A 27,210-nucleotide genomic window follows, 5' to 3' on the forward strand; every position below is an offset into this window, starting at 1 on the left:
CTCCTCCCAAATGCAAAGTGCCTCAACTGTTGCTCATGAAAACATGAACAACCGGACACCAAGACAAACATTTACAAATGGAAGTGAACACGCTATCTGATCATCATGAATGAGACTAAAATGCTATACTATATGCTATATTATATGTTGGATTAAGCTTTCAGATACTGGTGAAAGCTGGCAGTGACAATGGGATTACGCTGAATTTATCTACCCCCAGTTCTTCAGGTGACACAGTGTTGAAAGCCAAAAGGTGAGAGGGAAATTAAAGGGTATTATCAATGGGACTATTCCACTCCACCCTCATAGTGGTACATCCCATCTGCCTAGTATTGATTCAGAAGATTCAAGAGCTTTATTGTCAATACATGAGTATACACAGTTTACAGTGTACCGAAATGCTGTTTCACCCCAAGCCCCCTATGGTGCATTTATAAAAGATATATCTCCAAGAGTGCACAACTGACCTGTCCTTCTCTACCTTTTGCTCTGAGATATGAACATGCGCCATAACCACTGAGGCTTGCATCCGAGAAACTGTGCAATTCGTACTGCACAATGTCCGCATCTTGCGAGTAGCTTCGTGGGATCTTCAGAGCTGCCAACTTGGGCAGGTCTCTCAACCATGCTTCCCATTGTGGTAGAATGTGATGTGGGAGATCCTTGTCCCAATTAACTTTGTCCTTGCACAACGTTTGGAGTATTTGCTTTCCAATTAATATGAATGGGGCAACGAACCCAAGGGGGTCAAAGACTGAAGCAACAATCGAGAGCACCCCTCTCCTTGTCAATGGGTTGTCTTTAACTTGGACTCTGAATTGGAATTCATCTGCCTCTATGCACCATTGCACTCCAAGTGCACGTTCAATGTGGAGTTCTCCAAGAGCCATGTCCTGGTCTTTGGCTTTAGCTTGTTCCTCTTGGGGAATAGCTGCAAGCACTTCTTTGTCGTTTGACACAAACTTATGCAGATGTAGGTTGCCTGTTTTACAAAGTGCCCTTGACTCGTTTACCAACTGTATGGCTTCGACTGTTGATCTCACACTAGCGAGTCCGTCATCGACGTAAAATCCTCTTTGGATGAACTCAATAGTCTCTTCGCTGAATCTGTTTCTACCTTGAGAAGCAATATGTTTGAGTCCGAAATTGCAGCATCCGGGAGATGAAGCTGCTCCGAAAAGATGCACTCTCATCCTGTACACTGAAGGCTCAGAGTTTAAATCGCCTTTGTCCCACCAAAGAAACCTCAAATAGTCTTGATGCTCCTTGATGACGTGGAATTGGTGGAACATCCTCTCCACATCACACATGATGGCGATGGGGCCCTTTCTGAATCGACATAACACTCCAATCAGTGCGTTGGTAAGATCTGGTCCAGTCAGAAGGTGATCGTTAAGAGATGTCCCCCGGAAACGGGCCGAACAATCAAAAACCACACGTATCTTCTCAGGTTTGTGGGGGTGGTATACCCCATGGTGTGGTATATACCATCCTGCCTCCTTATCCAGTTCTTGCTCTGGGACCTTCTCTGCGTCTCCACGGGCTATGATGTCGTCCATGAACTTGACGTAATCCTCATAGTATTTCTTATCTCTTCTGAGCCGACGTTCCAACGACGACAGTCTATGCTCAGCACATTGTTTGTTGTTTGGAAGATTCGGGTCGTCGGTTTTGAGTGGCAATGGGAGTTCATAGTGACCGTTTTCCTTTTGCCTTATGCCTTTAGTCACCTTTGACATGAACAAAATGTCTTCCTGAGAGACTGGATTGTCATCTGTTGCATGCTCAGAGAAATCAGATCCCAAAACCTTTATTACATCAGCCGGACCCACTTCCTTCACTTGAGTTCTGCATACAAAATGCACTTCTTGCCTGAGTTCAACTGCTTGTTGTACTGCAGGAGTAACTTCTCGAACAATGATTCTGTGGCTTATGCCAATATCATCATTGTGATTTTGAACTTGAGACGTACAACCAACTATGCTCCAGCCGAGATCAGTTAGCTGTGCGTAAGGCTGATTCTCCTCACCTGCAATGACTTCCCGTGGAAGAAGGGCTTGCTGACAGTTATAGCCGAGAAGCAGACCAACTTCGCATTCAAGCATCGGAGGTAACCTATCTGCCAGCCTTTTGAGGTGAGGCCAATTCAAAGCAGTTTCAGACGTCGGGATGTGTGATCTGTTCACAGGGATGAATTCTCTTGTATAGACCGGTGGCAATGTAATTCTCTTTTCCTGCTTGTAGCCTCTAACTTGAAGATTTACCAGTTTCTCACATGGTATGACTGTCGACTTGGCGGACATGGTCGATAGTCTTAGATGAGCCTTACTCTTATCTGTGTCGAGATCCTGGGCTACTTCATCCAAGATAAAGGATGTATCGCTCTGAGAATCGAGGAGGGCATACACTAGAACTTCTCTGTCTGGGTGATTTTTTGACGAAACCCAGACAGGTAGAATGGAGGATGTCAGTGTGCTCGAAGTTACTTGAGTTACTCTATTAGAGATTGCGGTTGCTGGTTCATCTCCTTCGTCCTTGTCTTGAGAGTTATCATTCGTTGCAGGCATTATCCTTTTACGCTCTACAAACTTGTCATCATGCAGACACGTGGGATGCTTCTTCTGGCATTTCTCACACGTATTCCTTTTATCACACTTCTTAGAATGATGTCCCCCCCTTTATACATCCAAAACACAGCCTTTCTGCTTGTACAAACTTGATACGATCCTGGACTGATTTTTCCATGAATTTGAAGCATTTATCCAGTGTGTGACCATTTCTTTTGCAGTAAAGGCAGATCATGGGATTTATGTGACTTGAGTTGGTTAAGTGACTTGAAGTTGTGGTTAATGTTTTAGCTTGAACGACTTGGCTGCGTGAGTGTTTGGGTTTACTGATTTCCAAACCCTTGAGTGCTTGCATTGAAGCTATGGGGTCACATGCTAGGTCTGCTTCAGTGGATACAAAGTCTGTAAACATGTGAAATGATGGATACTCTCCATTAAGGGTTTTTCTTATTTTCATCGCTGCGCGATTCCATCTTGTTGTCAACCAGTCTGGAAGTTTCAGCAAGAGTTTCTGAATTTCCATACAGTCATTGAGAACCTCTAATGTCTTTATGTGTGGCATCGCAGCTTCACAACTTCTAAGGAAGTCGGCAAACTCTCTCAACTCACTTCCATCCTTGGAGCTTATTTTAGGCCAACTGTGAAGTTTGTCTCTGAAGCATTTTCCTATAGTGAACAGATCTCCAAAGCGCCTTTCCAGCACTTCCCAAGCTGCATCATACGCTTCATCTGTGCCCACTAGGAGAAATCCTTCAACCACTCTCTTTGCGGGTCCACCAAGGTACTTCCTGAGATAATAGAGTCTTTCGTTCTTTGGAATGTTTTTTCTTTCAATCAAGGTCTCAAATGACAACTGCCAGTCCTTGAACTTTAAAGGGTCACCAGTGAACAGTGCAGGTTCCGGAGTTGGAAGACGATTAGCACTTATTGCGTCTGCTAGTATGCCGACTAGATCCAAGTTTGGCTGTGGATGAGTTGCTGAAGCGGCAGCTTGTGTTGCTTTAGGGATAAATGGCGGACTTGATGCGTTTACTGCTTGGCCTGTGGTGCTCTTAGGTTGCACACCAGGGTTTTGTTGGGCTTGGTTTATGACTGTGAGAGTATGTGGAACAAATGCAGGGCTTGTGGCATTATGGGCTTGGGTTGTATTTGGAGCTTGAGAGGGAACTTGTGGTGGAGCAGGGATTGCTGAGGTTTCGCTCTCAGTTTTGATACTGCGCACTAAACTACGACTTTCTGAAATACTTTCAGCTTCTGCATAAACCTTTACTTTAGCTCTTGCAGCATTAAATTTTTTAACCTCTTCCAAGCGTTCAATCTTTCTGCGCTGCTCCTCCATTGTTTGTTGCCTTTCCAAGTTTTCAAGTTCCAACTTTTTTAGTTCAGCTGCTTCCCTTTCTTGATCCTCCATTACTGCTAATATTTCCTGACACGCAGCTGCCTCAGCCTCTGCTTCTATTCTTTTAATTGTTTGTGAGTATGACTGGCTTGAACCACTTTTCGACCTTTGTGATTTTGACCTTGATTTAGTACTTTCAGATCCTAAGCATGATCCAACATCTGGCCATGGCTCTTCATCACCATCTGCAAGGTCTCCTTGTAAGTGTTTTTCAGCTCTTCTGACAATGAACGAGGAAAGTGATGTACATGCATCCACTTTGCGTCTTTCATCTGCATCGGGAGTTTGTATTTGCCGTATTTGTTCATAAATGGTTTGTACATCTTTGCAGGCAACATTTACATTGTTGATGAGCACATTCAATTCACTCTCGGAAACTTCATTCCTTAATATTACTTTACTCAATCTTGCTTCATATCTCCATTTTTCAAAAACAACAGCATATCTGTGTTGGAGGCCTTTGAGTTTCTTCTCTTGAAGCTCTTTACCCTTTTCTGTTAGTGTTCTTACTCTTTCACTTTTACGAACAGTCTGTAGTTCTGTAATTTGTTCATCATCATTTTCTTCCACTTCGGTAAGTGGTACAGCATGGTGCTCTTCGAGATCTTTGTCAACCATCTCGGGAGTCTAGTTAAATGTCATTGAGCGCACTGTGTTCAGATTTCAAATACTGTATACTTTAAGTGCTCCTTTTCTTAAAGGACCTTGTAAACTTCACTCAAACTTTGACCTTAAGGAAGCACACAGAACTATTCACCAAACTACAAAGCATCACCTTGAAGTACAGTAGAAATTAAATAAACTTTGACAAATGTGTTATAGAAACTTATTGTGGCTCTTTAACCTTGACTTAAACCACTATTATTCTACCTTTAATGCTGTCTTTTATTAATTTCCACCTTACTCCAGTTGTACAACGTTATTGCCGCTGTGCCTGGCTGCTTGAGAACGGTGAGCTTATGCAATGGCGCCCTCTTGTGTCGCTCCACTTCACCGTCACTCTCTGCAGCTGCCGTCTTCGTAATTAGCTTCTCACCGGCACTGGCTAGGGCGCGTTTTCACTGTAACTCCGAAATGACAACACAGGCATATGGCAAGCCATTAGTGCCAAAATTCGCCACTTTCCTAACCCGTTTGGTTAAGAAATGGCGTAAAAAACGCCGTTTAATTATTCAAAACGCCGAAAAAAACGGCGTTCTGTTCCGACAAACGCCGCTTTTTCCGCCACTCGGATGGCGCCCTGAACACACCATCCGAGTGACGTAAAAAGCGGCGTTCAAAGACAGACGGAAACGCCGTTTTTTACGCTACTCTGCACAAAACGCCGTTTTTATGCATCTTTGAACGGCGTTTTTTACGGCGTTCTCTGCCAGCTGCAACGGCGTTTAAAACGGCGTTCAAAGATGCATAAAAACGGCGTTTTGTGCAGAGTAGCGTAAAAAACGGCGTTTCCGTCTGTCTTTGAACGCCGCTTTTTACGGCACTCGGATGGTGCGTTCAGGGCGCCATCCGAGTGGCGGAAAAAGCGGCGTTTGTCGGAACAGAACGCCGTTTTTTTCGGCGTTTTGAATAATTAAACGGCGTTTTTTACGCCATTTCTTAACCAAACGGGTTAGGAAAGTGGCGAATTTTGGCACTAATGGCTTGCCATACTGGCACGGCTTCTTCAAGACGGGCGCTTCGCTGCACTTATTGAACGCCGTGAAAACTACAAACATAAAACACAAAGGCTTTAAGCGCTTCAGTCTATCAAAAGTAACACTTGTGCTTTAACAACAAAAATTACCTCGTGGCCGCCTGCCACTTCGGAGGTCCTAGAAGAATAGCTTTACAGTCTTGTGCATTCTAAATTAAAACATAAAATAATTAGAACACCATACATTACATATTTTCACAATATTACAATACAGTTATGGCAAATGACAAATACCTTGTACCGCTGGTAGACTAACCAGGCCTTTGCAGATAGCTCGCTGAACTCCTTAGCCTGATTATTAAACGTGGGCTCACAGCCTATACTATCACGCCCAAACCTCGCGATAATAGCGGTGTAACAAAACTTGTTCTTTGTGACAAGATAAACACGGACGATCTGATTTCCTCGTGTCAGCATTGTTCCCACATCATCATAATTAATGTTGTTCCAGGTTCAACATTGCAAGTGACCAATCACCTTCTTGTGACGTCATTCCTTTGCGACTTCGAAATACCCGCCTTCGATTATTTCGAAATACAAGTGAAGAAGCGAAAAACCGCCGCCTGTCCGCCGAATTTGAAATCAATTCGCCTGTCCGCCAAATTTGAAGTCAATTTAGGATACTTTCCTTTAATAAACGGTAAGCATTATACATATGTTCCTCACTTGGCTTGCTGTTTGTTTGCTAGCGATAGGCTACTTGACGACAGCATTAGCTAACCAGTGTTCCCCAACTTTTTGGGTGTTTCGTGGCCCGGGGGTTGGGTCAGGCAAAATTGCAGTAGCTTCCCTGATCATTTTACAAACATAAGTGAAGAGAATCTGGACTAAAAGGCCTAAACTTATGGTTGTGTGCTGAATCTATGAATCAAACTATCACCTGGAAACATAATTAACTGGTCCATAGCTGTGAAACTGGACATGAGTTCTTGATTCTATGGAGATTAACAGTAATCCAGAAATTTACAAATTTGTCCTGGTACATCGCGTAAATGTTGTCCCAGGGACATCGCGTAAATGTTGTCCCAGGGACATTGTGTAGATCAGGAGTGCTCAATACGTCGATCGCAAAGGTAATATTGGTAGATCGCATGGCATTAAAAAAAATAGATGCCAGCCTATCATCCATCCCGTCACTTGATTGATACAGGGAAGCCAGTCAGATGACAGCAGATTTTTTCTGACGCTTAGGTCGCTGCGCATGCGCAAACAGCGGCGCGAAGTGTAGTAAAACTGACAAGCTAGTCAGCGAGTTAACTCCAATTTTTAGCTCTCGGTTTTTTCTCTTAAACCTGGCCGTCAGCAGCTACTGTCCGGACTATGCATCCCTGGCTGATTCAATTCAGTGCAAGTCATCAGAGTAAACTCAGGTAATGACAAAAAATTTACATAGTTAATTGTGTTGTGAAATATTGGATATTGCGGTTATGCATGTATATACATTGTAGATATAAAGAATCCTCAATATATTTATAAATAAGTATATGTTTTGGATTTTTGTAGTGGGTAGATCATTTTGACTTGGTCATTTTATAAGTAGCTCACATGCGGAAAAAGTGTGAGCACCCCTGGTGTAGATGTTGTCCCTGGGACATCGTGTAAATGTTGTCCCAGGGACATCGTGTGATAGCTTGTAAATAATGGAATGAAAATTATTGATTGTTATTAACTTGTGAAAAAGAAGTGTAACAAATCCACATGTTATGTTCTTACACCCTTACAGAAACTGTGACTCCTTCACAATGTCAGGTAAATGTCAACTCATGTTGAATAATCAACCAATCAAGCCTTTTATTATCACATGCAATGTTACACGTACAACTGCAATGAAAATTTCACCCCCTTCTGACCATACATATATTGCTTAAACATCACATTGGGAAGACAGGTCGGAAACAGTTAGGAAGGTCAGAAAACAATTTAATTAATAGATGAGGGGAGAGGAGGAGAAAAAAGAACTACAACCAGACAAAGCTCCTAGAAGACTGAAATGGATGATGGTTGCAGCATGCAAAAAGAAAATGATATCTGTTGACTACAGCATATGCTTTCTCACAGATTACCTTGTGGGAGTAGCTGGACCAAACTCTATTGGTATTTCAAGTTTGAAATCCCTGTTTGACCAGAATAACATTTCAGATGAGGTACCTCTTGACATAAAAATCCTTTTATGTTGTCATAAAACTAATGTTAAATTCTGCTTTAAATACACTTTATTGTACAATTTACTTAATGAATCGTGTTCCTTAGTTCTGTTTTTATTTATATGTATTTATTTATTTGTTTTATAAGGTAATAGATGGCCTAATCTATTTGCAGTGTGAGGTATGTTGAAAAGCTTGTTTGATCATAATGACATAGCATGTTTACGTTTTTTGTAATGTATTTGAAAAAAAAGGTGTATTTATGTTATTTTTATAGAATTTCCCTCACATTTATCCAATACCAAGCCAAATCACTGGAAAAATTTTGGATGGGTCCACAAGAGCACAAAGTGCATACTTTTTGAAGGTATGACTTGGACTGTGGTAACTATGTTCTTATCACAAAGGGTTTATAAGTTGCCACTATAAACAAACAGCATTTTCCAAAATTGAAGCCTTGTCAGAAGAACCTGAAAAATACCTTTCTGAAACCTTTTCTGTGTAAAGACTTGTTCAAAAGCAATGCACACAGATTAAAACATTTCTGTCTTGGCCAACTGATAAAGAACACCAAAAATTTAGTGGTGCGTGTTGAGTCTGTGGTCTTGATTTGTTTTGTACACACTATAGAAATTAATTAATGTAAACCAAAAATGACACTTTCTATATGTTTGTGTATCTGCAGAATTAATTACAAGTCTCACCTGACAAGCTTTTGCAGTTTTGCAGTGTCATTCTTGACAGAAAAACATACTTGTCACATTATTTTTATTTCCAGAAAAACATCTTTCAGATGTATGAGAAATTGATTGGAGCCTGTCTGGAAAACGGCAGTCACTGGACCTTGTTTGTAAGTTGCACAGATTTTGCACTCTCTCTAGTGCATGATACTTTTCAGTGTCCCTCATTAGGAATTCTCAAGGCCCAAGCCTACCTGTCCTGGGGCAACCATATCACCTCAGTTGTACGGAAGGCCCAACAGCGCCTCTACTACCTGAGGAGACTGCGGAGCGCACACATTCCCAGATCTCTGATGTTGAACTTCTACAACTGTGCCATCAGCAGCGTTCTGACGTATGGATTTCTAGTGTGGTTCCCCAGCTGCACCAAGGCCGATCAGCAAGCACTCCAGCGGGTGGTGAAAGAAGCTGGCAGAATTATTGGAACAAGTCTGCCAGAGATCAGTAATATCTTCCCCACTCGCTGTCTGAGGAGGGTGCACAGTATCCTGCGGGACCAACATCACCCTGCGCGCCACCTTTTCCATCTGCTGCCCTCAGGGAGAAGGTACAGGTCTATACAGGCCAGAACATCCAGACTGGCCAACAGCCTGTATCCACAGGCTGTGAGGCTCCTGAACTCTCTGCCCCCCTCTCACGGACAATAACCATATCCAACTTCTTAATAGCAATGAACTGGTCTGCATTGGTGCATCATATCTTTATTCTCTTCCCCCTCCTGCCCCCCCCCCCCCCTCTTTCTTAAATAGATAACTATCATATCTGATATCATATCTCACAGTACAATAATATTGAATGGGTTGCATTGTTGTATTTTGTCATGTTTCTCAGGTCTTTGTCTGAATTTCTACGAACATTATTGCTAAGGATTGTCTTATTGCATTGGAGTCACACTGGGTTAAATATGTACACTTGGGTTTTAAGGGGTATTTATTATTTTCTTCTTTTTTTTGGGTTGTATGGAAGCCCCAAACGCAATTTCATTGTTCTTGACAATGACAATAAATAAATAAATACTAAATACTAAATACTAAATACCATATCCATCTTTTTACAAAACAGTTTTGTGACATACCCAAGAGGACCATAGTCTATATGAATTCATTTGGCGAGTCGGAGGTCAGAAAAAGTGCGGTGTTGAAAAACTGGAGGTAATTAATTAACATATTTAACATAACATATTTAATTTAATTGAAATCATTACCGAACGTGGTTATTGATTTCTCTATATGCTTTTTATTTGTAATAACTGCGATCTCTCAGCTCATTTGCTTCAGCAAGAGGCTGCGCTGGACCTTGTCACATGTGAGCCACCCACATCAACAGGATGGGAACTCATGTGGAGTGCATGTCATAATGGTACTGAAAACTATAGCTTTAACCTATATAAGTAATGTTTACATTTTTGCCTATTCAGTTTTTAAAGCCTTAGAGGCAGGATGGTAAAATCTCAATTTTTTTTGTAGATTGAACCATTTCAGCAGTAATGCTTTGCTTTGGTTGCTCTGTTTTTTTTTTTCTCGGGGGGGGGGGGTTAAAAACAAACAAACATTTCTTTGTTAATCTAATTCTTTTTGTTCTTTTTTTTTTTTTTTTTCTTCGTCAATTATTAGTTTGCCCAATCTCTCATTGACGGTAAAACACAAGTGGAGGAGTACAACACTGAAATCACAAAGCTCAGGTCCCGACTTTGCCACTACTTATTTTCCTCAATAGGTAAAGATAAAATTAGCTGCCTTCTTTTTCTCTAACATTGGAAAATGTAACTTGTACTTAAACAAATTATATTTTGCAGATCGAACTAGGAAGTGCAGTCAGTGCTGGTGTGTGATTGCAGCCAAAGACCGGGTACACTATGACATGTCCTTAGCCATATAGATTGTTTATTTAATGGACTTTGTTCATTTGTTTTTTGTTTGTTTATTTCTTCTTCTTTTTTTTTTTTTTTAATTCACAGGTGCAGTGCCAGAAATGTGGTGCATACAAGCACATGCGTTGTTCAAAGTCTGTTTGTGGCATCTGTATCTTCTGTGAGAGTAAGTCACAATATAACTAAACAATGTCCAAAAATGTTTAAAGTGAATTTTTTTTTCGTAATTTTGCCTTTGCACACCAGGACTGTGTAATTAAAGTGGACGTTTCAAGATCCAGTTTTTACACAAAACTATTTTAGACATAACTGTGTCGTATTGTGGGGATTTCTCTTCACAATTAAATTGATATAGTGCTGTTTATATCATTCTTCTTTATGTAACAGCACAGTGCAGCACAGCAGAGGGAAAGGAGTTGTGCAGCATAGTGGGTGGCTATACAGGAGGAGCAATAGAAGTAGCCAGTGAAGAATGTCATCAGGGAAAGCATCAGGCAGCGAATGACAAAGGAAAAGTTCCTAAGGGAGAGAACATCTGCAGCAAATCGACAAGTAACAGTGAGATAGGAAGACTGACAGTCAGAGATGAAGGTACACAGACTGAAGACAAAGAAAAAGAAACAGAAGTATACGGCACAAGTCTGAGTACAGATAATGCTGCTGCTGCTGATGTTGACAGGATCGATGCAGATACAGAATTTCAAACTGATTCAGAAGGAACTAGTACAGTTTACAGAGTGCATGGTCGCTTATCTGTACCAAGCTCAAAAAAGAAAACCTACACAATAACAGAAGACGAGATCAAGCGCAGAATCAACGCAGAGAACATGTCAGTTCATGTTTTCAGAGGTTTGATTGGGGTAGGTATACATTTCGTGATTTTGATGTCACCTGAAATAAATCCGGGTTACTCGTATCAATGAAGTGACAATGTGGCTGGAAATTGTGCATTTGCTGCAACATATACACAATTACACCATGTAAACAAAAGCATTTAACTTTGTGCGCGTGTGTGTGTCTCTCTCTGCTCTTTTGGTGTTTGCACTTTTTCTTTTTTAGGGCCGTAAAGCCAAACTGCCCGCAATGATTCTTGACAGGCCTAAGAAGGCCAAAACTAAAGTAACAGTGTTTAGTGTTCTGAGTGAAGAGGAGGCTGGGGAGCTAGCCCTCGGGTTTGCCGGAAGATTGGCCTGCGATGTCACAACAGACATGGTCTGTAAAGGCATCGACCATTCAAGTGCTGATATGACAAAGTAAGTTAGTAAAACAATATGAAAGTTGTATCTTTTTTGGTATTATTTGTCATTTCCCCGTATTTGGGTTATTGGTGTAACATTGTTAATCTTACTTTCTAATAACAGACAGACTCTTCTCAAAATCCAACACAATCTTAAACATGAGCTGACTGATTCCTCAACCTTCAGTTTGCTGACACACACCTTTGGCCCCGCTGCACTGGATTCTGTCATTTCATTCCTGTGTGAAAAACTTGATCTTGTTTCTTAAATAATGAAACCTTTTGTGACTTTTGTTTGTTCTGTAAATCAGAATCTTGAAAATTGTTCATTGTTGTTCTAAGTTTGTGTTAACTATTTGGCAAAAATGATTGGTTCCTAATCCAAACAGCATAATGACTGTTCTAACACATATCTTAAAAATGCTACAAAGAAAGAAAATTATCACATATGTTTCAATATGAATGTAATTGTGTCACACTCGGTTTGTAGTAGCTTTCCTGTTTTATTTTGAGTTTTGGTATGTTTACACTGTTATTTTTATTTCCCGTGTGTTCGTCTTCCCTTATTAGTTTTACTGTATTTAATTAGTCTGATTTAATAACTTATAATTATTTACTTTCCAGTGTGTATATATGCTCCTCGTTTGGATTATTGTTTGTTTGAGTTCTGCCTGTCTTTTCTATTAAAGATTTGGACTTTTGGACTATTAGTGGACCTCGTAGGTTTTTATTCTGTTCAATTGGTAATTGACTGGGTTTAATTTAGTGGCCTGGAAAACAGGCCGGAGGGGTCTGGTCATTTTAACCCCCTAAGACCCGAAATCTTCCATGGCATGCATTTTTAATTTCTCTTTGATATTTGGGCCGATTGGAACCCGATGAATGTAAAAAGAAAGAATTACCAGGTTTTGTTTTTTTTTACCTAATTTTTGTTTCTGAGAAAAATGAGAGCCACATATGAGGACATTAATTTGAAATTTCGATAGAACAGTTGCAGTATAATGTCCTCGTAACTGTATATCAGGCACTTGTTGATCAAGATTTAGCATTTTGGTCTAAATAACCCAAAATGTGATGTCCACATGTGTGGACGCCAGGCTGGAGTAAAGTGTTAGAGCTATTTATACCTATGTAAACTTTTATACACTGGTTTTTACCTGTCTTGTTTCAGAAAGGTTTAAAAGGGTAATGTCCACAGTTTATTTGTTTATTTATTTGTTTGAATTCAACATATTTTATTAAAGTAATTGAGCTTGAACACAGAAAAAACTGAATCAAATAATCATAAAATCAAATCACTTGCACTATACTGAAGTCTAATCTACTCTGAGCTAATGCCGGTTTCCAACACTAATGATCGGGTGAAGGAGAGAGATGAGGGTGTGCACGGCCACTGGTGCTCTTATCCCTGTTCTTTGTGATACAATCCAACAGGAAAGCAGTCAAACCCTTGGACATTAGCCAAGTTAACGTTCACAAATATATACACACAGAGGAACTCTGAGCCTCAATGTCAGCATTAGCACAAACATGCCACTTCATACCAAATCTCAGTGTGAGGTCAGGTGTTAGTCTCATTCCATTATTCTGGCTATATTTTCTTACTCATTACTATTAAACTTATACTTAAGACTAACTATTAACAAAATCACACCCCAATAACTCTGTTATTACACTTTGTATTTAATCATAAAAAGGCTGGATGTTGAAACCTTTTACTTCTATTTTGTATGAGCCAGGATTCTCAACAGCTGATACTCTATGTCCAAAAAGTGACAGGTATCGTTTTATGGAGCAAAAAACTTAAGAGCGCATATTTTATAAATAATACCAACAATTACAAATGCAGACCTTTAATAGTAATAAGTAATCCTTTATTTATAATGCATAGCAATATAAAAATAGTAACATATGAAAATATTACAATGGGCACAGATGAATTTGTATCAAAAACAGCAACCAAGCCAAAGTAATGAATAACACACATAAATAACAACTGCTTGAGAGACCAAACAATTTCTTTTCAACTGTTCCTTGGCAGAAAGTTAAGACAGCTATTCAGCTTTAGGTTTCAATAAACAGAAGTAATGGATGCAGTCCCTTTGAAATGTCACACAAAAGTCTACTTGTGCATATACTTAGCTTTAACTCTTCTCTTTTTTGTTTTGTATTCCAAAAGGTTTTCCTTTTCTCCAGAGGATGTCTCTCTTTCAGTGGTTATCGACTGTTCACATTCATTTTCACAGACTGTTGGAATGTCGATGCTGGCCGAACGTTTCTTGCTAGAATACAATGGCCTAATTTTGCGTGCATTATCTGTCGTCTTTATTTCGTACTGGCATATACTTTTGCCTACTTGTTTTGTTTTCAAGACATTTGTATGCAGTTCATCTATCATTGGAGTAATACCCTCTGGAATGAATGCCCACTGTTTAACTGTGTCTAAAACAGCATTTAGTTTTCCAACTGCATCTTCTGTGCATTTTTTGTCTGTGCTTTCAACTACAGGAGTGTCATTCAAAGTTGATAGAGGACTTTTCAGAGAGTTTTTCATTTGTTTAAAATGGCTACAAGCCACCTTCAGGCAAGCACATGTGTTATAGTGAGAGAACGTACAACAAGTGCACTGAAGTGTTTCAGCCGATGCAAAAAAACACAGATTTCCAAACAAACTTGGCATTTTTATCACTTTCAAGTCCTCACAGTGTACAAAGTAATGCCTTTCTTTCACTGCAATTCTTGCCAAGGTAGAAATGTCTGTTTCCATGTTTGGATAGATGTCATTGTCAGCCTCTGCTAATTTTGCAAGTAACACTAGATGCTTGCAAAGAAGTCCTCGTAAGCCATATGTACAGTTGCAGTAGGACTCAACAGGGCAGACATCATACACCATGTCTTCTCTTGACTCAGATGGGACTTGATATGCATTAACTCCATGGCTGTTCTTGACTGTAATTTTAAGAGCCCAACCACTTTCCATCAGTCTTGAAGCAGAGTCTGAAACTTGAGACAAGGTGTCAGCAAACCTGTTTTTCATGCGGCCCACATCTTGCAGGGTTTTTATGACTGACAAGTAGTCGTCGGCCTTCCCTAGGAGCACTTCAATCAGATCATCCAGACGCCTATTCTTGTAGCCAGATAAAAACTGGTATTTCAGGCGGTGGAAAAATCTGAAAAACAGTTATTTGAAATGATTAGTAACTGTAATTGAAGGAATTTAAAGTTTTAATCAAGACTGTATTATTTTTTTAAAAATTGGAATACCTATTGCACACGTCTTTTATAAAGGAATGCTCTGTGCCGGTTTAGCTGATTTAGGCAAATCCACCTACTCTGTTTTTTGTTGTGATAACATAAAAAACGCTGCTAGAATTTAAAGGATTTGCCTAAAACCTGTTCTGGCAATGACATGACGAGCCTACTCAGTTTAGCCTCTTGGATTAAAGCATAATATCTTTTTTTCAGCAATACAATTGAATGAGGTCAAAATAATAAATCATACCTTTCAATCACATTGTTTGTTTCAGAACGAGCGTGACTGAAGCGACGGCCGTAGTCACACCACATGTGGCCAATGCCTTCCCAGTGCTTCTGAAAATACTGGCACACCAAAGGGTATTGCTTAAATGTCTGGCAGAACTCTGCTGATGTGGCTTTAAAGTCGTCCTCCTAAGAGAATTGGATGCAACAGAATATATTTCAATCCATTTAACAGACCTATTGAAATCTTTAATATTATGTATTGAAGCCCTTTTCCTTTTATTGAATAACATTAAGAATTTTAAGTTATTAATAATATGTCGTGTTTTTGTATTAAGAAGCAATTATTTCTTCCCTTACAATGGCTAAGAAGGAACACTAAACCTATAAGCATATTTGGTTTCAGCATCTGTCTGTGAAAGAATCCCACTCACAAGTTCTACTGCACAGTGGGTGACACAATGATGTTCTGCACAGCTTAAGTACTTGTTTTGATAAGCAAGATAAGAAGCCAGTTTTAGAAATTGTTTCAAAAATCTATTTTGTATCTCTCTGTAACTTTTTTTTAGCAACTGAAAGTTATTATGCTCTTAGTGTAATCAAGAAATCAAAATGTGAAATAGACAAATTACACTTACAGATGTGCAAGCTTTCAGCTTACAAAAGAAAGAAATGATTTCATTTCTCTTTTGGGTGTTAGAAAGCCCATGGACCCCGGACTCTGATTTTGAAAGCCATCGATTAACAGCCTGTGAATGTAAGAGAAAAAAAGTTAATCTGGAGAGAGAGACAGAGGAGCAGCTGTACAAAAAGCATAAAAGAAAGCTGACGTCCAAAAATAACTTTGTCACTCACTGGACAAGAGGACCTGTGCATTACAGAAATCAACCAGGCAAACATATTTTTAAATGTCAAAAAGAGCTTTGGGAAGCAGCCACCAGAAGATGAGTGCACTGTGGTCTTAAATGGATGGACATAGTCACTCAACATTTTATCCCTTTATATTCATTAACCTGAGTAGGTGAATATCACAATGAGGCAATTCATAACAACAGGACCCTGTTGTAAAAATGTGTGTTGCCCGGTCATGGGGAATGAGACAGGACACAGGAAATACTCTTTTGTGGGCTTTTTTATTCTCCGACTGTACTCGGAGGAGCACAGTTTTAATTCTGTAGTTTTGAGTGAAACGGCAAAATTTAACTATTCCACTGGCTCAGCCTAAACTGCCTTTCAGGGTCTGAGACAACAGTAACTATCATATGTACATGTTAAATCCAAACAGTATAGACAACAGTAGTGACCTGTCAAGAAACAAATACAACAAAAAAAGAGAAAACAAAACAAATAAACACATTGTTTACATCCCACAACTTCGCAGGTCAACTGGCAATAAAGTGCACTGTAAACTCTCTTTTAAACATACATTTCTATGGGAGAACATCATGAACTCACTTCGGTTTCTCCACACAGCTACTGTGCTAGGACAAGTACACACGCAGGAATCACACAGCAAGTGATCTCCCCTCTGAATCAAACAGAAACATACAGAGTTATGCAAAGTGAGTAAAAGTATAAACTTAACAACTTTGAAATCTGTTAGGACACTGTAACTACTCACGCCAACCCGCTCTTCAGTCCCTTTCACAGCACGTGACCATTAAACATGCACCCGTCGCGCGTTAAGAACTGTACAGAAATGGTCACAAACATGGAGTCATTGCTAAAGAAACTTAGCTAATTACAGTCTACTACAACACTGGTGACAATATTTTGCAGTATGCTACACTTTTTAGCACATTTACCTCGTGTGTAGCTAGCCACAGAATCTTTTGCAGTCTCTAACTCTCCAGTGCTCCCGCTCACAGCGCTCAGTGTGACACAAACTTGAGTGCATGCGTGCTCTGGCTTACGGCGGCTCTTAAAGGGACAGTATACCCCCAAAACGCGAGGTCTAGTCATCACCATGACAACCCTACAACAGACCTCCGGTAGACAGGCAACCAGTCAAAAACACAATTCCCTCTTTTTAAACCCTTTCCATGCGTAGTATTAGTTCACTTGGCTACATTCTCCCCTGCTACGAGTCAACGTCCTCGGTGACCCCCTGCTCATCCACCATTCCCCTGAGTTTGGTGGTGTAGAGAACCATACCGGCTAACACCTGGGAGAGTACATCTGGACTGAAGGATACTGCATTGCATGCTGAACTAGGTAGATTAAATGGGTTTGTGTGGACCCCTGCAGTTTCTCTCCTACTCCTGCGTGTAGCAGGTGTGGGTGGACCGGCCTCCGCTTTCTCTTTCTTTCCTTTCCTAGGAGCTGGAACAGGTTTTGCCACCGGTTCTTCACTGGAGAATCCAATGCTTCCTGGCCCAGGTGGAAGGTAAGCTGCTGGCTCCACCTCGAGGTCATCAGGGTTGTCGCTGCTCTCTTGCCCTAGCAGATCCTCACCCATATTTTCAGTTCCATTCTCCAATTGGTTTCCAGGCTCGTTGACCGTCGGAACCAAGTTCCCAGGTCCCTGAGCCACTGGCAGCTCCATTGGGTACTGGACCTCCTCCATCAAGGCAAACTCTGGATGCTCAAGCTCCGTATCAGACACTTGGTGCTCATCTGCAGAACTGACTTCCTGGTCACGTAGCCTTGGGTTGGGTGCAGGTATAGACCCCACGCATGGCCTCAAGTTAGATCTGTGGACTCTTTTCACCAGCCCTCCTTCCAGTGGCACTACTGTGTATGTTGTCCCTTGGATATCAACCACTTTGTACACAGGGGCTGCCCAGGCATCTTGAATTTTATTCCTTCCTGGTGGTCGGTAACGGAGATACACAAACTGTCCGATGTCAACAGGTGGACAGAACACCTTTCCTTGCTGCTGAACCACTCTCTCTGCAGCCTTCCGTTCGGCAAATTCTCTGGCTCTGGCATGTGCATCCTGGAGACGCTCCTGGTGCACTGCTAACCAGTCCAGTTTGTCATCCTTCACTTCCTCCCGGCCCAACAATGCATCAACGGGTAGATGTGGGTGGACCCCAAACAGCAGGTAATGGGGAGAATACCCTGTCGTTGAGTGCGGCGTGACATTGTAAGCATACACCAGCTCTGACAGATGCTCGGGCCAGCGCCGCTTCTTCTCAGGGGGAAGCGTACGCAAGAGGTTGTGTAAAGTCCTGTTGAACCTCTCACAATGTGGGTTACCCTGAGGGTGGTGGGGTGTTGTACGCGTTTTCTTCACTCCATACAGTTTGCATAGCTCAGCAATCACTGCGCTTTCAAAATTCCTGCCCTGGTCTGAGTGCAGGCGCTCTGGTACCCCATACTTCAGGAACCACTCTTTCAGGATAACCTTAGCTGTGGTATCTGCTTTTTGATCTCGTGTGGCAAATGCCTGACTGAACTTGGTGAACACGTCAGTCATTACAAGAACGTTTTCACGACCATCTGTAGCCCGCTCAAGGGTGGTATAATCAACAGCAACAACTTCAAGTGGGCGGGTAGCCAAAAATGGAGCGTGGGGTGCCTGAACTTTGGGTTGAGGCATCTTTGTTAACACACACCTCTGACATTTCTTCACCCAGTGCTCAACATCTTCAAACATGCCTCCCCAGAAACATCTTTGTTTCAACAATCCCAGTGTGCGTTCGATTCCCTGGTGTCCCATGTGATCATGCACACTCCTGAGCACTTTTTCTTTAAGACAGGCAGGTAGTAGCAGCTGATGGCACTGTCCAAGGTGAGCATCTTCAATTACACGGTATAGCAGTCCATCCTTTTCTCTGATCCGAGGCCACTGCTTCAGTAGAGAACGTACCGGTTTAGACAGACCCCCTCTCTCTCTGTAGGTGGGTCTCTTCTGTCTGCTCCAAAACTCTCTCAAGACACCAATTGTTGGGTCTGACACTTGGAAGCGATAGAGTTCTGCATTGGAATAACCAGGCATCGTTGGGGTGTTGCCCAGCACAGCCTCACTGACTGCTTCCCCATCTGGTTCGGAGGCCTGCAGCAGTCTGATCCTACAAGCCTCAACTCCAGCCATGACAAGATCTGAGCCTAGACTTGTACCTGCCCTTAGCACATTACATATGGCTATAGAGCCATCATATTCTGCATCCTCACTGTCAGGTTCTGCCGTGTCAACTGTTGGTTGCCGAGAGAGGGCATCAGCGGCAGTGTTGCAGCGGCCAGGGCGATACTTAACATCGAAGTCAAACACAGACAGCTGAGCTACCCACCTCTGTTGAATGGCTCCTAAATTAGCAGTGGGTAGGTGGCACAAGGGATTGTTATCCGTTATAATTGTGAACTTGGACCCCAGCAGATAACTCCTAAATTTTTCGGTGACTGCCCACTTTAACGCTAGGAGTTCGAGCTTCATGCTGCTAAAGTTTTGATCATTCTTCTCAGCCCCTCTGAGCCTCCTACTAGCATAAGCTATGACTTTATTCCTTCCCCCCTGCTTCTGAGACAGGACAGCGCCTAATCCAAGACTGCTAGCATCCGTTTCCAGCGTGAAAGGGAGACTGAAGTCAGCATAGCCTAGAACAGGGGCACTAGTCAACTTTCCCTTAAGCAACTCAAAAGCTTGTAAGCATTGCGGTGTCCAGGCTGAAGCAAAAAGCTGTTTAGCCCTGACAGGACTTATCTCCTTAACACAGACATTCACCACATCATGGAGTGGCCCCGCAGTTTGGGAAAAGCCCTCAATGAATCTCCTATAGTAGCTGCAAAATCCTAAAAAGGACCTTAGCTCTTTCACAGTACTAGGGATGGGCCATTTTGCCACAGCGCTTATCTTGTCAGGATCTGTGCTTATTCCCTGAGCCGACACTTCATGACCGAGAAACTTGACCTTGGGCTGGAGGAAATGGCACTTCTCAACCTTAACCTTCAGCCCCGTATCCCTCAGCCTTTTCAAAACAGTCTCCAGTCTCACAATGTGATCCTGGAATGTTGATGAAAACACAAGCAGATCATCCAAGTAGATCAATACAATCTGAAAGACCAAATCACTCATTGTGGCCTGCATAAGACGTTGAAACGTCGCGGGGGCATTACATAACCCAAAAGGCATCCTTAAGTATTCATACAGGCCAAATGGTGTGGTAAAGGCTGTTTTGTCTCTGTCTTTCTCATGTACCGCTACCTGATGGTAGCCACTGGCAAGATCTATGGTTGAGAAGAACTCTGCACCACTCAAGGCATCCAGGCTCTCCTCAATGCGAGGGAGTGGAAACGCATCACGCCTGGTCTTCGCGTTTAGTCTGCGGTAGTCTACACACAGTCTAAGACTCCCATCTGACTTGCGTACCAGAACAACTGGTGAAGCATAGGAACTCGAACTCTCCTGAATCACCCCCTTTCTCAACAGTTCAGAAATGTGCTCCCTGACCTCTTTGTACTGATTTGGTGGAATGCGCCTGTATGGCTGAGAAACAGGGGCTTCATCTACAACAGGAATTTCATGCTTCACACGATCAGTGTACCCCAAATCCTCATCATGAAGTGCAAAAACATCCGCATACCTTTTCAAAAGAGTTCTGACCTCGGCCTGTTGTCCTGGTGTGCCACCTATGTGTAATCTTCCCAATAAGTCCTGTACGCAGCTGTTGGCCCCCTGACAGTCCTTTTGGTTAAGAGTCACCTCCTCGTGGTTGGCAGATATGCGCTCAAATTTCACCTCGCATGGGTCACCCTCAATGCAGCGGCCAGGACTAATAATGCCTAGTCTAGCCTTAGGTGGAAGCCAGACATCCTCTTGTGAGATGTTCATCACCTGTACTGGGAATACCAGGCTGTTAGTTGACACTAGAGTTGGGATCACCAATAAGCCACCTGGGAGCTGAACATTCCCTGGTTCAACCAATGCGCTACCAAACTGCTTGCCATGGCCCCTTGCATAGACAGTGGTCAGGGATGAGGCAGGCACCCGCACTTTGTGTTTGCTTGCAACACGGGCAGTAGACACCTTTTCCACAAGCTCAGCAGCTTGTACGCAGTGGCAGGCCTTCCTCCAGCTGGACTCCAGCTCTCCCCCTAGAGTGGTGTCAAACTCTGAGAGTACTAACTGTCTACATCGTTTTGCAATGTTCATCCCTATAATGCCATGGGGTGACAAATCCAACCATTTGGGATTGTCTCTTTCTGTTTTATCATCTTTGATTATAAGAAAACCACATTCAGGTATAGTGAGCCCCATGACCTGTACATCTAACTCTACATAGCCTAAATAGGGCAGCGGCAACTGGTTGGCTGCTGTGATTTTAAGCCACTTGGCAGTACAGTGCATATCTTCATCCTCTCCCTGGAGATGATTTCTGAAAAAGCTTTCTGTCAAAGTGCTTACATTACTTCCTGTGTCAAGCAGACATCTAAGGGATACACCACCTATCTGGATATCTACTTCAGGGCACTGACCAACAGCATGTTCTAGAAAATGTTCCTTGGTTAGAGCTTCCTTTGAGCCTTCTGACTTGCCTCGCATTGCCCGGCTCATAGCAATGGAGGGTTCCCGTTTCCCGTTAGCGAGGAACTGGACATGGTTGCAGACTGGCTCGTAGGTTGTTGGGGTGCATTACAGTGTCTGGCCATATGTCCCACCCCTTCACATCGGAGACAAATAGGCTGGCCCTCTCTAGTGTACTTAGGCTTGGGCTTAGCTTTAACACCTCTACTGTCTTCAGAACTGGCAGTCTGTGTTGTGAGCTCCCTCACTGCATTAGTTAACTCCCCTATGGCTTTACCCTGTTGTGTGATTATTTTAACCATCTCTTGCAGAGCCATGGTAAAGTCTGTCTGTACATCACTGGTGGAGGTTGTCTTTTCACAGCTTTCATCTGGCCTGTCACTCACTATATTTCTATGTCTGGCCACATTAGTGCTGCGTGGACGATCTTCCATAGTCCACATGATTGCCTCCTCTCTAACATCAAAGAGACTACACTCAGGCTTGTCCCTAGTGAGCCTACGTAGTTCACGCCGAAGATTTGGGGCATGCACACCTTCAATGAATTGATCCCGAAGTGCCAGCTGTGTGTTGGGTACTACATTAGGGGACTGCTGTATTGCAGCATTGAGCAACTGAGAGAGTGCATGTGAATAATCTCGCAGGTCTTCCCCATCTAGTTGGCGGCGTGCATAGAAAGCATGCAAGAGCTGTGGTGTGGTGCGCTTCTCTCTAAATGCCTCCCTCAAATATGAAAAGAGATCACTCGGTTGCTTCACCTGGCCTGCCATACGTAACTTAACTTCCTCTAGGGCAGACCCTTTCAGCTGTGAGAGGATAAAGTCGGTTTGATCCTCTCCACGCAGACCCCTAGTTCTTATTGCTCTTTCCACCTCTTCTATGAATTCATCAACAGTGTAAGCATCTTTAGCTGGTTCCCCACTAAAAGGTACAATCACCTTTTCTCTTGGAATGTACACGACAGATCTGGTTGGAACATTACCCATGTTAGCAATACTAGACATAACAGCATCATGTTTCCTACTCAGTTCGTTAATCTTTGTTTGTAGCTCCACCAACGGGTTACCTGCACTGTCAAACAACGAGGCAGCTTGACTGTCTTCAGTGGGGATAGCTCCGGCCCCTGAAGGACCTTCCCCTTCGTCTTCTTGCGACATACTGCAATGTCTCTGAGTCTTTACTGCAGCAGATTCCCACAGTCACTTGTAGATGAGATTCAACAGTCCAAAATCTGTGTCAGGCGCCCTCCTCGTCCAATGGCTGAAGCAGGCTCCTGTTGTACCAACTGCCACTGCACCGAACCACCTCAGGACGTCCACACTGCGATTGCCGCCCTCTGGGAAGGACTGGGATCTTCTAAGCCACTACTGTTGTCTATAAAGCCCCACTCACTGTGTCTCTCTATACTGAAACTCAAAACTAACCTGAGAATCCCACTTCTGACACCAAACTATGTGGCCCGGTCATGGGGAATGAGACAGGACACAGGAAATACTCTTTTGTGGGCTTTTTTATTCTCCGACTGTACTCGGAGGAGCACAGTTTTAATTCTGTAGTTTTGAGTGAAACGGCAAAATTTAACTATTCCACTGGCTCAGCCTAAACTGCCTTTCAGGGTCTGAGACAACAGTAACTATCATATGTACATGTTAAATCCAAACAGTATAGACAACAGTAGTGACCTGTCAAGAAACAAATACAACAAAAAAAGAGAAAACAAAACAAATAAACACATTGTTTACATCCCACAACTTCGCAGGTCAACTGGCAATAAAGTGCACTGTAAACTCTCTTTTAAACATACATTTCTATGGGAGAACATCATGAACTCACTTCGGTTTCTCCACACAGCTACTGTGCTAGGACAAGTACACACGCAGGAATCACACAGCAAGTGATCTCCCCTCTGAATCAAACAGAAACATACAGAGTTATGCAAAGTGAGTAAAAGTATAAACTTAACAACTTTGAAATCTGTTAGGACACTGTAACTACTCACGCCAACCCGCTCTTCAGTCCCTTTCACAGCACGTGACCATTAAACATGCACCCGTCGCGCGTTAAGAACTGTACAGAAATGGTCACAAACATGGAGTCATTGCTAAAGAAACTTAGCTAATTACAGTCTACTACAACACTGGTGACAATATTTTGCAGTATGCTACACTTTTTAGCACATTTACCTCGTGTGTAGCTAGCCACAGAATCTTTTGCAGTCTCTAACTCTCCAGTGCTCCCGCTCACAGCGCTCAGTGTGACACAAACTTGAGTGCATGCGTGCTCTGGCTTACGGCGGCTCTTAAAGGGACAGTATACCCCCAAAACGCGAGGTCTAGTCATCACCATGACAACCCTACAACAGACCTCCGGTAGACAGGCAACCAGTCAAAAACACAATTCCCTCTTTTTAAACCCTTTCCATGCGTAGTATTAGTTCACTTGGCTACATGTGTTTCAGGTGCATCTTAGACAACGTGAAAAGAAAACAATGTGGTTTACCTGCAAGACATGGTACCAGCATAGAAGGATAGCTGACTCTGGAAAAACCTTTTGCAAAGCATTTATTTCCGCAAAGTCTTTGTCAACCATAAATGCTCTACAGAAAAAAAGAAAACACTAAATGAGATTAAACAGTATGAAAATGTTTTTGCTATCTCAAAGCACCACTTCAATGCCAAATTAAACATTTCAACTCACAAGTAGATATATAAAATACTGCATACAGCCTATAGGAATAACTTTAACAACTGGAAAGGAAAGTTTTTTGCAGCCCATGCTGCAGCTATAGCATTAGATTCTGGCATGTTATAACTTTTTTGAAAAGGAATTATTTCAAAATTAATAGCTGTCAATGTATTATTTACCTCGGGGAAGTTGGGAAATGCTCACAAACTATTCCAAGAACAGTTTCCAGGGTTTTCTGACTTTCGTTGCTGACAATAGCATAGGCCACAGGGACTCCATGCCCATGATCATCTCTTACAACAAGTGTGAATAAGGGAAATGAATACTGGTTAACGCAGTGCGTGGTGTCAACAAATACTAACTGTTTTGCATAGTTCTCCATGTTTGATTTCATTACAGGTGTCTGCAAAACAATCATTAGTTCTTGGTCAGATGTGTATGGTTGATAGAAGAGAACATGTTCTTGATGTTTTCCATTAAGTAAGGTATGTACACTTTGACTGTCTCCACAGTTAAAGTGCTTCTTCCTCATCATGCAGGTTCTAACACTGTCAATGTCACGTGGTGTGACAAAATGCTCTCTGTTGTGAAGATCTCTGTGTCCATGTTCTTTGGCCCATTTATGACATTCGGTTAGTATGATGGCTGGCTTAGTTCCAAGGGAAAGCAGTTCCTCAATCTTCCTCCTCAAATCACTGGAAATATTGTTGAAATGTGCGTCTTTTGGGTCCGAAGGATCATGCCCATCATGCTTATCATATGTACGCTGCATGATGACTGTGTGGTCTTTCCAACATTTGAGTACTTTAAATGAAACATAGGCCTTACAGCCCACTGCTCTGTAGCTGTTTCGACTTTTTTTCCCAGCTCTGATGCAGTTGAATTTGTAATAGTCTCTTTTCCTGTCTTTACCTGAGGCAACATTTAAACATTTATAATGTCCATGAAGGGTTAATGAGTTCAATTTTTCTAACACAACACTGAATGGGTCCTCCTGGCATTGTGACACATGCACACAAAGTTGTGTGTCTTTTCCAGTTCTTTTTTTTTCGTCATTCAGAACACTTCTTCTAATTATGTCGTCCATTTCTGGTGGAAAAATAACGAAGGTTTAATTAGTCAATATTCATTAATTCATTTTAACTTGTTGTGGGTTTTTTTGCAATGTAAATATTAAATATAATATTAAAAAATATATATATATAAAATAATATAAAACAAACAGGGGCTAAAAGAAGCTAAACTTTCATATGGTATGTCTCTGGCAACTTTAACATGATGTCCCAGGGACAACATCTACACGATGTCCCAGGGCAACTTCTACATGATGTTCCAGGGACAACATTTACGCGATGTCCCAGGGACAACATTTACGCGATGTCCCAGGGACAACATTTACGCGATGTCTCAGGGACAACATTTACGCGATGTCCCAGGGACAACATCTACGCGATGTCCCTGGGACAAATTTGTAAATTTCTGGATTACTGTTAATCTCCATAGAATCAAGAACTCATGTCCAGTTTCACAGCTATGGACCAGTTAATTATGTTTCCAGGTGATAGTTTGATTCATAGATTCAGCACACAACCATAAGTCTAGGCCTTTTAGTCCAGATTCTCTTCACTTATGTTTGTAAAATGATCAGGGAAGCTACTGCAATTTTGCCTGACCCAACCCCCGGGCCACGAAACACCCAAAAAGTTGGGGAACGCTGGTCTAGAGAACACTGGTTAGCTAATGCTGTCGTCAAGTAGCCTATCGCTAGCAAACAAACAGCAAGCCAAGTGAGGAACATATGTATAATGCTTACCGTTTATTAAAGGAAAGTATCCTAAATTGACTTCAAATTCGGCGGACAGGCGGCGGTTTTTCGCTTCTTCACTTGTATTTCGAAATACTCGAAGGCGGGTATTTCGAAGTCGCAAAGGAATGACGTCACAAGAAGGTGATTGGTCACTTGCAATGTTGAACCTGGAACAACATTAATTATGATGATGTGGGAACAATGCTGACACGAGGAAATCAGATCGTCCAGATAAACACACCCTTACAATATTGACCACAGAAACGTACAAGCAAGAACATTTTAACTGCTGGAACCATCTATTAAACTTCTTTATACATAAGCCATTTCTGTGACACTTAGACCCTGTGAGCAAGCATAGGTGACAGTGGGGAGGAAAAACTCCCTTTTAAGAGGGATTGGTGAGGGGGTAGGGACAGGCTTAGGGCGTCGGGGGGTTCCCCGGAGGCATCTTCCTTGGGGGGCTCAACCCGGGGTAGCGGTCACGTCCGGTTGGGGGCTCTGTTGGCTCTCAGGTGACTGTTTCCTCGCGGCTGCGTGCAGCGGGGCTAGGGGAGGGTCTGTGCTGACGGACGTGGGTTACTGACCTGGCAACCTGGCTGCCCCTGGGTGGGTCCGGGATGGGCGTGAGGTTCTGGGGGCGCTCCGTCTCTGGGCTGGGGCCCGGGCCGGGCCTCGGGGGCTTGGGTCCTGGTTGGTGTGTTGCCGGGGTTGTGGGCGGGTGGGTGCATGGGGGCCCGGCCCTGGAGCAGGGTGCCGCCGGTGCGTCGAGCCGCCTGGGGGGCTCTTCAACTGGTGGGGGGGATGGTCACATCTTGCAGGAGCTTTCTTCTCTTCAGGAACTCTCTGCAGGAGGGGGAGATACAGGAGAGGTGGAGGAAGATCTCAGCCTGGGCGTTTACCGTCTTATGTAGTCTGGAAGATGTGTGGATGGTGGGGTGGGTGCAGTTTTTTCTGTGGTGGGGTTGGGTGGACTGTCCAGGGCTCTGTGGAGCCGGAGGGCGCTACTGCACTGGGCCCCGCTCTGATGGGCCTGGGTCCCCCTTCCCTGGCGGGTCGCGAAGGGTGGGAGTGCCTACTGGGGTCAGCGGGGGAGCTGGCCCCAGGGAGGGGTTACCT

General features: G+C 42.7%; 1 protein-coding gene and 1 long non-coding RNA gene across 4 annotated transcripts; one reads left to right on the forward strand and one right to left on the reverse strand.

The window, feature by feature from the left end:
* The first annotated feature begins 6,263 nt into the window (after positions 1-6,263).
* LOC147310506 (uncharacterized) lies at positions 6,264-8,665 on the forward strand. 3 transcript variants are annotated; one of them, XR_015125716.1, is made up of 5 exons: positions 6,264-6,302; positions 7,386-7,411; positions 7,955-7,987; positions 8,084-8,173; positions 8,585-8,665. It is a non-coding gene; the product is annotated as an uncharacterized LOC147310506 (long non-coding RNA). The 3 variants fall into 3 exon arrangements; XR_015125717.1 differs by lacking the exon at positions 6,264-6,302 and having other exon boundaries at positions 7,265-7,756; XR_015125715.1 differs by lacking the exon at positions 6,264-6,302 and having other exon boundaries at positions 7,265-7,411.
* A 4,836-nt stretch (positions 8,666-13,501) lies between these two features.
* Positions 13,502-26,315, reverse strand: LOC147310507 (uncharacterized). The gene is made up of 6 exons (XM_086269334.1): positions 26,098-26,315; positions 24,464-25,373; positions 24,099-24,195; positions 15,772-15,882; positions 15,156-15,322; positions 13,502-14,823 (listed from the first exon to the last, which is right to left on the reverse strand). The coding sequence occupies exons 2-6, from the start codon at positions 25,369-25,371 to the stop codon at positions 13,776-13,778; spliced, it is 2,331 nt and encodes a 776-aa protein (XP_086125460.1). The 5' UTR covers positions 25,372-25,373; positions 26,098-26,315; the 3' UTR covers positions 13,502-13,775.
* Positions 26,316-27,210: the final 895 nt, after the last annotated feature.

Source organism: Aulonocara sp. 'chitande type north' Nkhata Bay, linkage group LG17, assembly GCF_057382095.1.
Source record: "Aulonocara sp. 'chitande type north' Nkhata Bay isolate Kocher_YH1m ecotype deep benthic linkage group LG17, A_spYH_male_GT1.1, whole genome shotgun sequence".
Lineage (NCBI taxonomy): Eukaryota > Metazoa > Chordata > Actinopteri > Cichliformes > Cichlidae > Aulonocara > Aulonocara sp. 'chitande type north' Nkhata Bay.

What these genes read in the sequence shown, in the direction of transcription:
- LOC147310507 (XM_086269334.1), bottom strand. Translation starts at nt 25,371, where the DNA reads ATGGACGACATAATTAGAAGAAGTGTTCTGAATGACGAAAAAAAAAGA. An exon ending in GCTGGTACCATGTCTTGCAG is followed by an intron (nt 15,883 to 24,098) that starts GTAAACCACATT and finishes TTACATTCACAG; the next exon opens with GCTGTTAATCGATGGCTTTC. An exon ending in AGCTGAAAGCTTGCACATCT is followed by an intron (nt 15,323 to 15,771) that starts GTAAGTGTAATT and finishes CAATTCTCTTAG; the next exon opens with GAGGACGACTTTAAAGCCAC.